This window comes from Halictus rubicundus, unplaced genomic scaffold (genome assembly GCF_050948215.1).
Source record: "Halictus rubicundus isolate RS-2024b unplaced genomic scaffold, iyHalRubi1_principal scaffold0145, whole genome shotgun sequence".
NCBI classification, from domain to species: domain Eukaryota; kingdom Metazoa; phylum Arthropoda; class Insecta; order Hymenoptera; family Halictidae; genus Halictus; species Halictus rubicundus.
The window spans coordinates 151603-164675 of NW_027488686.1; the positions used below are offsets into that span (position 1 = coordinate 151603).

The 13073-nt window shown below is 48.6% G+C and overlaps 1 protein-coding gene across 1 annotated transcript; it reads right to left on the reverse strand.

The window, feature by feature from the left end:
• Nucleotides 1-1231: 1231 nt before the first annotated feature.
• On the reverse strand, nt 1232-6418 carry LOC143363837 (uncharacterized). Its single transcript, XM_076804368.1, has 5 exons — nt 6110-6418; nt 3036-5959; nt 2530-2810; nt 1690-2478; nt 1232-1590 (listed from the first exon to the last, which is right to left on the reverse strand). Exons 1-5 carry the CDS (start codon nt 6416-6418, stop codon nt 1232-1234), a joined length of 4662 nt encoding a protein of 1553 aa, XP_076660483.1.
• Nucleotides 6419-13073: the final 6655 nt, after the last annotated feature.

Sequence of the window (13073 nt, forward strand, 5' to 3'; positions counted from 1 at the left end):
CTATCCTCTATCCTATCCTATCCTCTATCTTATCGTATCCTCTATCCTATCCTATCCTCTATCCTATCCTATCCTCTATGCTATCCTACCCTCTTTCCTATCGTATCCTCTATCGTATCCTATCCTATATCCTATCCTATCCTCTATCCTATCCTATCCTCTATCCTATCCTATCCTCTATCCTATCCTCTATCCTATCCTCTATCCTATCCTATCCTCTATCCTATCCTATCCTCTATCCTATCCTCTATCCTATCCTCTATCCTATCCTATCCTCTACCCTATCCTATCGTCTATCCTATTACTATCCTCTATCCTATCCTATCCTCTATCCTATCCTATCCTCTATCCTATCGTATCCTCTATCCTATCCTATCCTCTATCCTATCCTATCCTCTATGCTATCCTACCCTCTTTCCTATCGTATCCTCTATCGTATCCTATCCTATATCCTATCCTATCCTCTATCCTATCCTATCCTATCCTCTATCCTATCCTATCCTCTATCCTATCCTATCCTCTATCCTATCCTATCCTCTATCCTATCCTATCCTCTATCCTATCCTCTATCCTATCCTCTATCCTATCCTCTATCCTATCCTCTATCCTATCCTATCCTCTATCCTATCCTATCCTCTATCCTATCCTATCCTCTATCCTATCCTATCCTCTATCCTATCCTATCCTCTATCCTATCCTATCCTCTATCCTATCTGTTTTGGATCTTCGTTGGGTTCCGTAACGTTGGAACCTTTAACTTACGATCGCGAAATGTTTGAGAAATAAAGTCGGAATTTGTGGGAGAGCTAATCGATTTATTCGTGTTATCACTGCGGTTCTCGGAAAAGAGAGCGAGGGCTCGACGGATTGCCGTGTATATTGACGGGGCTCTCTCCCCTCGCCGCGCACCCCGAACTACTCGGTCCGCCCGAAGTGTGCGGGGAGAGAGAGAGACGAACCGCGACGACGGCCGAGTCCTCAATACAAACAAAGTTCGGCAGTCGCTAATTTGCCGTGTGTGCGTGCGGACGCACAGCGGCACCGACCAGCTGATTGCTCGAACATACCGCCCGCCTCGTTGTCGGGTCGGCAACGAAATAGTACAATGGTTTTCGGATGTTATACAGAGAAGTGAACAGAGTGAACAGAGTGAACGAAGTGAGCTACAGATATTTACAATCATTTACAATATGTACAATGTGCGTCTAAGCACCGCCCGCCGTGAAGGGAGTCACGTTTCCTCGCCGGTGGAATGCTCGGAGGAAATGAGCGGTACAAGGCGCTGGATGGCTCTGGTGGTAGTACGGGTAGCGGTCTTCACGACAGCCACACGCACTCGTCCGTCGGATCCCCGATGCACCTCGACGACTCGTCCGAGAGGCCATTTCGTAGGCGGCGCGAGATCGTCCTTCAGGAGCACGACCGCTCCGACGGCAAGATTCTCCCGTGCCCTTTGCCATTTCGGAAGGGTCTGCAGCTGGCTCAGGTATTCGGTACGCCACCGCTGCCAGAACCCTTCCAGAAGTCTGGATACAAGGTTCCATCTCCGTCGGCCTGCGTCGTACGTGATTTCGTCACCCGGTTCTGGAACTGCGCACAAAGAGCAAGCGTTAACCAGATGGTTTGGCGTGAGGAAGGGAGGATCATTTGGATCGTCGGACAAGGCGGAGAGGGGTCGAGAGTTCATACAAGCTTCCACTTGACACAGCAAGGTGGAAAGCTCCTCGAAGGTGAGCTGTTGTTCCCCTATTGTGCGTCGTAGATGCCTCTTCGCGGATTTCACGGCCGCTTCCCACAGACCGCCGAAATGAGGAGAATACGGCGGTATGAACCTCCATTCCGTTCCGTCGGCGGCCAGCAATTCCGCCGTTTCCTTGTAAAAGGTCGATGCAGCGTTGAACATGCGCTTCAGAAGCTGATCGGCACCTCTGAACGTCGTAGCGTTGTCACTCAGCATCTGGTGACATCTTCCGCGTCTAGCTACGAAGCGTTTGAAAGCTGCGATGAAGGAGGCAGAGGACAAATCGGACACGACATCCAAGTGGACCGCCTTCGTGCACAGGCACACGAAAACGACGACGTATCCCTTGGTGGTCCGCTGTCCCCTTGCTCTCGTCATGAGCATCGGAATCGGACCAGCATAATCGACTCCGCTGACCGAGAATGCCCTTGCTGGTTGCACTCGCTGGGCAGGCAGCATTCCCATTTGCTGGTTGCTGGTGCGCCCTTGGAGCCGAGTGCAGGTAACGCAGCCTTTTACGACCCGTTTCACCAGCGTCTTGTCTCGCGGAATCCAGTGGCGGAGCCTGAGCGTCGCCCGCGTCAAGTTCACTCCCCCATGGAGCGTCCGAAGGTGAGCTGACCGGATCAGCAATGGTGCCAACGGAGACTGTCGGTCGACTATCACAGGATGTCTCTGGTCGAATGAAACTGCTGCGTGGTCCAGTCGTCCTCCCACTCGTAAGACACCTTGACGATCTATAATCGGCCGAAGAGAAACAAGGGTCGAGGTCGATTTGATTATCTTACCCTTCTCCATTTCCGCGAGTTCGTCGCCAAAGTCGTCAGCTTGGCTCATTCGGTGGACGCTCACCCACGCCTCGTCGATCTCAGTGGCTGTCAGGAACCCGTGCTGCGGTGTACCGATGGATCGAGCGTTGTTTGCGAATCGTCGCATATACGCGGTCACTCGGACCAGCCTCAACGCTGACGAGAATCGGAGAGGGTCCCAGGGCGATTCGAAGACGGCTCGCAGACTGGGATGGTCGCCGGACTTCGTCTTCCTTGCCATCGTCGTCGTCACCGTCACTCTGCGCTCCGGAGCCTCGCTCTCGTCGACGTCACATGCGCCAGGCCAATCCTCCTGAGGCCCTGACAACCACGAGGGACCGCTCCACCAGAGGTCATCGTCGACCAGTACCTGCGCTGAAATCCCACGCGTGGCAAGGTCCGCAGGATTTTCGTCTGTCCTCGCGTGTCGCCACTCAACGTCCGGTAGCAGGCGCTGGATCTCGGCCACCCTATGCGCCACGAACGGTTTCCACCTGGAAGCATGAGACCTCACCCAGGCTAGGACGACCGATGCATCGGTCCACGCATGCATAGTCACGCTGTGAGGCCGCATCGAATCTCCTACTGCTCTCAGCAATCGGGCCAGCAGTAGAGCACCGCACAGCTCCAGCCTAGGAATGCTCTGTGGTTTGGTTGGAGCGACCTTGGTCTTCGCCATCAGTAAGTGCGTCTCGGCCCTTGCACCGGTAACTGGCACCCTTATGAAGACGGCTGCGGAGTATGCCCTTTCTGACGCGTCGCTGAATCCGTGCAGCTCTATATTGTCGCTGGTCGCCGCACGATAGCCAATCCATCTCGGAACTGTGATTCGATCGGTCCTCTCCATCTCGAATCGAAGTTGCTTCCATCGCTCGGAAAACAGCTCGGACAGCGGCTCGTCCCACAACAATCCGGACAACCAGAGGTCCTGCAGCAGGATCTTCGCAGCAATGCTGATCGGAGACAGCCACCCCAGTGGATCGAAAAGCCTGGCCGTCTCAGACAAAACCGATCGTTTGGTCCATGGTTGACCTGATGTGGCAGTCCTGAGCTTCGGAGCCGCAAGAGACAGAGTGTCGTTCACCGTGCTCCATTTGAGCCCCAGCGCTCCTGCCTCTTGGTGACCCTGCAACAATTGAATGAGACCGGAGCTCGACGACAAATAATTGGTCGCCCACTTATCCAGCGGGAATCCGCCCGCCGTCAGGATGTCCGTGAGTTGACGTCGAGCCTCCTCGGTGTCGTCGATGTCATCTCCTCCGGCCAGAATGTCATCGACATACGAATTCGCTCGGAGAATCGCTGCACCCCGCGGAAATCGAGCCTTCTCGTCGTCGGCAAGTTGATGCAGTACTCTCGAGGCGAGGTACGGAGCCGACGTCGTGCCGTAGGTCACCGTCGTCAAACGGAAGTCCCGTACTTCCTCGCTTGGATCGTTCCTCCAGACGATCCTCTGCCAGTCTCTGTCCTCTGGGTGCACCTTGATCTGGCGAAACATTTTTACAATGTCCGTCGAAAAGGCATGCCGATGGAATCGCCACCTCGTTATTACGGCCCAGAGGTCAGTTTGGAGCTTCGGTCCGGCGGCCAGGTAATCGTTAATGGCACTGCCTCTGCCTGAAACGTAGGAACCATTAAAAACTACTCTTATTTTGTTTCCGGAAGGTTTTTCCCGCCACACGGCGTGATGCGGAAGGTAATTCTCCCCCCCGCCAGTCGAGTGCCGCGAGACGAACTCCATGTGCCCGAGCCGTTCGTACTCCTCCAGAAATTCGGAGTATTTCTGTCGGAGCGTCTCGTCCCTTTCTCGTCTCCTTTCGGACGATAAGAGCAAGCGCACTGCAGCCGATCGCGGAACTCCGACATCGGTGCCTGGGGTGGCAACGAACGGTAAGCGCACAACGTAGCGTCCATCCTGATCTCTGCGGTGCGTATCCTTGAAGTACTTTTCGCATGCTTCGTCCTGAGGCGTGCTTATTGCACTAGTTGGTACTTCTTCCAGCTCCCAGAACCTCTGCCAATCGTCTCGGAGGTCTCGTGCAGGCTGAACCAGCAAGGATCGCACCCGAGGTCCAGCGCTGTGGTCCGTTGTGGATGAGGTTGTGCCCATCGGCGCCCAGCCGAAAGGCGTTCGAACAATTGGAGGAGTGCCCATTGGTCCGATTCGATTCTCGAGGAGGAGGTGACCACACGCATCTGCCCCGAGAAGTAATTCCACCCTGTTCGGAGAGCGGAAGTCCTCGTCGGCCAACGGAAGTCCGTGGAGGTGAGTCCACTTCTCGTCGTTAATTTCTACCGCTGGAGTCGGAGCGGTAATTTTTCGCGTCACCAGCGCGTTTAACGCGAGTCGGAACTTGGAGTCGCGACTAGACGCGAGTAACACGGACACTTCGTGACGTACCGTGCCCACGCTTATCTCCTGGTATCCGGTCAAATGAACCTCCACGTTCCGGCGCGGAAGACGTAACGCTTGCACGACATCGTCCGTCACGAATGACATTTCGGACCCGGGGTCGAGTAACGCGCGAGCGGAGACACTGCGACCGTTCGGGGACTTCAACTGGACGCGCGCGGTGGCCAGTAAAACAACGCGATTCGACCTGAACGTGTTCACCGAACTTGTGCTTGGCTGCGCGGGAGCTTCGCTCTTCCGGAACGCCTCGTGAAGCGAGGTGTGGTGATGACCGCCGCACACCATACACCGGTAGGAAGACGTGCACGCCGCGAGCAAGTGGGTTCCCGAGAAACACGAAACGCACAGTTTATTTCGGTACACAAATTCCTTGCGTTCCGACGCGCTAAAGGTTTTGAACTGACCGCAGTGCCCTAGCTGGTGATTGTCCGAACACAGCGGGCACTTCCGAACGTTGCTGGCCTTCGCGGATGGCCCTTTGGTCATTTGCACGGTCATGGCCGTCCTTTGTTCGGGTTTTCGCGTCTCCTCTCGCTTGGTCGGTGTTGACGAACACATCGGCTCTTGGGTCGAGGCCAAGGCATGGATGCGTGATTCGAGGAAATCTCGAATCTCCACGAAGGACGGCATGATCGTCGGGTCCGGGAACATCTTCTCCCAGTCCAGGCGCGTCGTCGAGTCCAGCTTCCTGACGAGGAGTGTCACGAACCAGTCGTCCCATGTGTCGACTGGTTTTTTAAGCGCGGCCAGAGCATCTCGAGCTTGGCAGAACTCGTCGAGGACTCTGGTCAATTCCTCCGTCGAAGCTCGTTTCACTGCCGGGCAGTCCAAAAGTCTTCCGAGGTGAGCGGTGGTCAGAACACGGATGCCTCCATAACGACGTTCGAGTGCCGCCCACGCCGTCGAATAGTTCGCATCCGTCAGGGATGTACGCGCGATAACCTTCGCAGCCGCGCCGGTGAGGCTCGCCTTCAAATATTGTAGGCGTTGGACGTCCTGCAATCGTTTGGAGTTATGAATCGTAGCGCGAAACGAATCGCGAAACTCCTCCCACCGTAGGAGATCGCCCGAAAACTTCTCGATGGTCAGGGTCGGCAGTTTGGGTCCGGCGTTGCACTCGTGAGACTCGGCTTGAGCCGGAGTTGCTGAGGCGGCGGGCTTCAGGTTTTCTAGCCTCTCCACCAATTCAGAGGAGTTCTGAATGTAGGCTTCCTCGACTTCGTCGTACAGGCCTCTCTTCCTGTAGTTACTGGCGGCGTAATCTGGCATCGGTCTCAGAGCGTTGTGGTTTACGGTGAAGTTGCGCCAGTAACTTTCCAGCAATTCTATCCTTTTCTTCAGCACAACCGCAGAGAGTTTCGCTGCCCCCAATTTGTCGGTATTGGTAATGCAGTTCTTGATGCGGCCAGCGATCTCCTCCTGAGCGACCACTACATCGCTGAACGTTTGCGGCATTGTTTCGGCAGTTAAAATTCAAAACGAAACGTGAAAACAAACTGATCGAGACGCGAAAGACAAAGGACTTTACGCGTATCGCGGTAAACACCTTGCCTCGGTCGGTTCGAGAGCGGTTGGTGTCCCGGTGGAAGGTCACGGAATTTTCGAATCCGTAACGGTTCGCCACGCGGTCTAAGTACCGTTTTTCGAGAACGGTCTCACGAATTCTGTTCGAAGAATTCACTTGCTCCTTTCCTTTCAGGTGCTTCCTGATTGTCTGCGACGGAGCCTCGGAAGATGCTCGATGCACTCGCGGATCACTCGAGGAGACAACGGAAGCGCACAACAGAACTCGCGGTGATGCACAGAATTCTTCGTAATTCTGCGGTGGATCGAGTGGAATAGAGAAATCGGCACACTCTATTCCCGGGTTTCGGCACCAAATGTTTTGGATCTTCGTTGGGTTCCGTAACGTTGGAACCTTTAACTTACGATCGCGAAATGTTTGAGAAATAAAGTCGGAATTTGTGGGAGAGCTAATCGATTTATTCGTGTTATCACTGCGGTTCTCGGAAAAGAGAGCGAGGGCTCGACGGATTGCCGTGTATATTGACGGGGCTCTCTCCCCTCGCCGCGCACCCCGAACTACTCGGTCCGCCCGAAGTGTGCGGGGAGAGAGAGAGACGAACCGCGACGACGGCCGAGTCCTCAATACAAACAAAGTTCGGCAGTCGCTAATTTGCCGTGTGTGCGTGCGGACGCACAGCGGCACCGACCAGCTGATTGCTCGAACACTATCCTATCCTCTATCCTATCCTATCCTCTATCCTATCCTATCCTATATCCGATCCTCTATCCTATCCTATCCTCTATCCTATCCTATCCCCTATCCTATCCTATCCTCTACCCTATCCTCAATCCTATCCTATCCTCTATCCTATCCTATCCTCTATCCTATCCTCTATCCTATCCTCTATCCTATCCTCTATCCTATCCTATCGTCTATCCTATCCTATCCTCTATCCTATCCTCTATCCTATCCTCTATCCTATCCTATCCTCTATCCTATCCTCTATCCTATCCTCTATCCTATCCTCTATCCTATCCTATCCTCTATCCTATCCTATCGTCTATCCTATCCTATCCTCTATCCTATCCTATCCTCTATCCTATCCTATCCTCTATCCTATCGTATCCTCTATCCTATCCTATCCTCTATCCTATCCTATCCTCTATGCTATCCTACCCTCTTTCCTATCGTATCCTATATCGTATCCTATCCTATATCCTATCCTATCCTCTATCCTATCCTATCCTCTATCCTATCCTATCCTCTATCCTATCCTCTATCCTATCCTATCCTCTATCCTATCCTATCCTCTATCCTATCCTATCCTCTATCCTATCCTATCCTCTATCCTATCCTATCCCCTATCCTATCCTATCCTCTATCCTTTCCTCTATCCTATCCTATCCTCTATCCTATCCTATCCTCTATCCGATCCTCTATCCTATCCTCTCCTGTATCCTGTCCTATCCTCTATCCTATCCTCTATAATATCGTTTACTCTATCATATCCTATCCTCTAACCTATCCTATCCTCTATCCTATCCTATCCTCTATCCTATCGTATCCTCTATCGTATCCTATCCTATATTCTATCCTATCCTATCCTCTATCCTATCCTATCGTCTATCCTATCCTATCCTCTATCCTATCCTATCCTCTATCCAATCCTATCCTATATCCTATCCTTTCCTCTATCCTATCCTACCCTCTTTCCTATCCTATCCTCTATCCTATGCTATCCTCTATCCTATCCTATCCTCTATCCTATCCTATCCTCTATCCTATCCTATCCCCTATCCTATCCTATCCTCTATCCTTTCCTCTATCCTATCCTATCCTCTATCCTATCCTATCCTCTATCCGATCCTCTATCCTATCCTATCCTCTATCCTATCCTATCCTCTATCCTATCCTATCCTCTATCCTATCCTATCCTCTATCCTATCCAATCCCCTATCCTATCCTGTATCGTCTCCTATCCTCTATCCTATCCAATCCTCTATCCTATCCTCTATCCTATCCAATCCCCTATCCTAACCAATCCCCTATCCTATCCTCTATCCTATCCTATCCAATCCGATCCTCTATCCTATCCTATCCTCTATCATATCGTATCCTCTATCATATCCTATACTCTTTCCTATAATATCCTCTATCCTATCCTCTATCCTCTTCTCTATCCTATCCTATATCCTATCCTCTATACTATCCTATCCTCTATACTATCCTCTATCCTATCCTATCCTCTATCCTATCCTATCCTCTATCGTCTCCTCTCCTCTATCCTATCCTATCCTCTATCGTCTCCTCTCCTCTATCCTATCCTATCCCCTATCCTATCCTCTATCCTATCCCCTATCCTATCCTCTATCGTCTCCTATCCTCTATCCTATCCAATCCCCTATCCTATCCTCTATCCTATCCTATCCTATCCTATCCTGAATCCTATCCTGTCCTCTATCCTATCCTATCCTGTATAATATCGTATCCTCTATCCTATCCTATCCTATACTATCCTCAATACTATCCTCTATCCTATCCTATGCTCTATCCTATCCTATCCTCTATCCTATCCTCTATTCTAACCTATCCTCTATCCTATCCTATCCTGAATCCCATCCTATCCTCTATCCTATCCAATCCTCTATCCTATCCTCTATCCTATCCTATCCTCTATCCTATCCTATCCTCTATCCTATCCTATCCTGAATCCTATCCTATCCTCTATCCTATTCTATCATCTATAATATCCTATCCGCTATCCTATCCTATCATCTATCCTATAATTTCCCCTATCCTATCCAATCCTCTATCCTATCCTGAATCCTATCCTGTCCTCTATCCTATCCTATCCTGTATAATATCGTATCCTCTATCCCATCCTATCCTCTATCCTATCCTATCCTCTATCCTATCCTATCCTCTATCCTATCCTATCCTCTATCATATCCTATCCTCTATCCTATCCTATCCTCTATCCTATCCTATCCTCTATCCTATCCTCTATCGTCTCCTGTCCTCTATCCTATCCAATCCCCTATCCTATCCTCTATCCTATCCTATCCAGTCCGATCCTCTATTCTATCCTATCCTCTATAATATCGTATCCTCTATCATATCCTATACTCTTTCCTATAATATCCTCTATCCTATACTCTATCCTCTTCTCTATCCTATCCTATATCCTATCCTCTATACTATCCTCTATCCTATCCTATCCTCTATCCTATCCTATCCTCTATCGTCTCCTGTCCTCTATCCTATCCAATCCCCTATCCTAACTAATCCCCTATCCTATCCTCTATCCTATCCTATTATATCCTATCCTGAATCCTATCCTGTCCTCTATCCTATCCTATCCTCTATCCTATCCTATCCTCTATCCTATCCTATCCTCTATCGTCTCCTGTCCTCTATCCTATCCTCTACCGTATCCTATCCTCTATCATCTCGTATCCTCTATCCTATCCAATCCCCTATCCTATCCTCTATCCTATCCTATCCTTTATCCTATCCTATCCTCTATCCTCTCCTCTATCGTATCCTATCCTCTATCCTATCCCATCCTATATCCTATCCTCTATCCTATCCTATTCTCTATCCTATCCTATCCTAAATCCTATTCTCTGTCCTATCCTATCCTCTATCGTTTCCTATCCTCTATCCTATCCAATCCTATATCCTATCCTCTATCCTATCCTATCCTCTATCCTATCCTCTATCCTATCCTATCCTCTATCCTATCCTATCCTCTATCCTACCCTATCCTCTATCCAATCCCATCCTCTATCCTATCCTATCCTCTATCCTATCCTTTATCCTATCCTATCCTCTATCCTATCCTCTATCCTATCCTCTATCCTATCCTCTATCCTATTCGATCCTCTATCCTATCCTATCCTCTATCCTATCCAATCCCCTATCCTATCCTCTATCCTATCCTATCCAATCCGATCCTCTATCCTATCCTATCCTCTATAATATCGTATCCTCTATCATATCCTATACTCTTTCCTATAATATCCTCTATCCTATCCCTTATCCTCTTCTCTATCCTATCCTATATCCTATCCTCTATCCTATCCTATCCTCTATCCTATCCTATCCTCTATCCTATCCTATCCTCTATCGTCTCCTCTCGTCTATCCTATCCTATCCCCTATCCTATCCTCTATCGTCTCCTATCCTCTATCCTATCCAATCCCTTATCCTATCCTCTATCCTATCCTATCCTATCCTATCCTGAATCCTATCCTGTCCTCTATCCTATCCTATCCTGTATAATATCGTATCCTCTATCCTATCCTATCATATACTATCCTCAATACTATCCTCTATCCTATCCTATGCTCTATCCTATCCTATCCTCTATCCTATCCTCTATTCTAACCTATCCTCTATCCTATCCTATCCTCTATCCTATCCTATCCTCTATCCTATCCTATCCTCTATCATATCCTATCCTCTATCCTATCCTATCCTCTATCCTATCCTATCCTCTATCCTATCCTCTATCGTCTCCTGTCCTCTATCCTATCCAATCCCCTATCCTATCCTCTATCCTATCCTATCCAGTCCGATCCTCTATTCTATCCTATCCTCTATAATATCGTATCCTCTATCATATCCTATACTCTTTCCTATAATATCCTCTATCCTATACTCTATCCTCTTCTCTATCCTATCCTATATCCTATCCTCTATACTATCCTCTATCCTATCCTATCCTCTATCCTATCCTATCCTCTATCGTCTCCTGTCCTCTATCCTATCCAATCCCCTATCCTAACTAATCCCCTATCCTATCCTCTATCCTATCCTATTATATCCTATCCTGAATCCTATCCTGTCCTCTATCCTATCCTATCCTCTATCCTATCCTATCCTCTATCCTATCCTATCCTCTATCGTCTCCTGTCCTCTATCCTATCCTCTACCGTATCCTATCCTCTATCATCTCGTATCCTCTATCCTATCCAATCCCCTATCCTATCCTCTATCCTATCCTATCCTTTATCCTATCCTATCCTCTATCCTCTCCTCTATCGTATCCTATCCTCTATCCTATCCCATCCTATATCCTATCCTCTATCCTATCCTATTCTCTATCCTATCCAATCCTATATCCTATCCTCTATCCTATCCTATCCTAAATCCTATTCTCTGTCCTATCCTATCCTCTATCGTTTCCTATCCTCTATCCTATCCAATCCTATATCCTATCCTCTATCCTATCCTATCCTCTATCCTATCCTCTATCCTATCCTATCCTCTATCCTATCCTATCCTCTATCCTACCCTATCCTCTATCCAATCCCATCCTCTATCCTATCCTATCCTCTATCCTATCCTATGCTCTATCCTATCCTATCCTCTATCCTATCCTCTATTCTAACCTATCCTCTATCCTATCCTATCCTCTATCCTATCCTATCCTCTATCCTATCCTATCCTGAATCCTATCCTATCCTCTATCCTATTCTATCATCTATAATATCCTATCCGCTATCCTATCCTATCATCTATCCTATAATTTCCCCTATCCTATCCAATCCTCTATCCTATCCTGAATCCTATCCTGTCCTCTATCCTATCCTATCCTGTATAATATCGTATCCTCTATCCCATCCTATCCTCTATCCTATCCTATCCTCTATCCTATCCTATCCTCTATCCTATCCTATCCTCTATCCTATCCTCTATCGTCTCCTGTCCTCTATCCTATCCAATCCCCTATCCTATCCTCTATCCTATCCTATCCAGTCCGATCCTCTATTCTATCCTATCCTCTATAATATCGTATCCTGTATCATATCCTATACTCTTTCCTATAATATCCTCTATCCTATCCTCTATCCTCTTCTCTATCCTATCCTATATCCTATCCTCTATACTATCCTCTATCCTATCCTATCCTCTACCCTATCCTATCCTCTATCGTCTCCTGTCCTCTATCCTATCCAATCCCCTATCCTAACTAATCCCCTATCCTATCCTCTATCCTATCCTATCCTATCCTATCCTGTATAATATCGTATCCTCTATCCTATCCTATCTTCTATCCTATCCTATCCTCTATCCTATACTATCCTCTATCGTATCCTATCCTCTATCCTATCCAATCCTATATCCTATCCTCTATTCTATCCAATCCTCTATCCTATTCACTATCCTATCCAATACTCAATCCTATAATATCATCTTTCCTATTCTATTCTCTATCCTATCCTCTCCTATCCCCTATCGTATCCTATCCTCTATCCTATCAAATCCTATATCCTATCCTCTATCCTATCCTATCCTCTATCCTATCCTATCCTCCACCCTATCCTATGTCCAATCCTATCCTATACTCCATGCTATCCTATCCTCTATCGTATCCTATCCTCTATCCTATCCAATCCTATATCCTATCCTCTATCCTATCCTATCCTCTATCCTATCCTATCCTCTATCCTATCCAATCCTCTATCGTCTCCTGCCCTCTATCCTATCCAATCCCCTATCCTATCCTTTATCCTATCTGATCCGATCCTCTATCCTATCCTATCCTCTATCCTATCCTATCCTCTATCCTATCCTATCCTCTATCCCATCTTATCC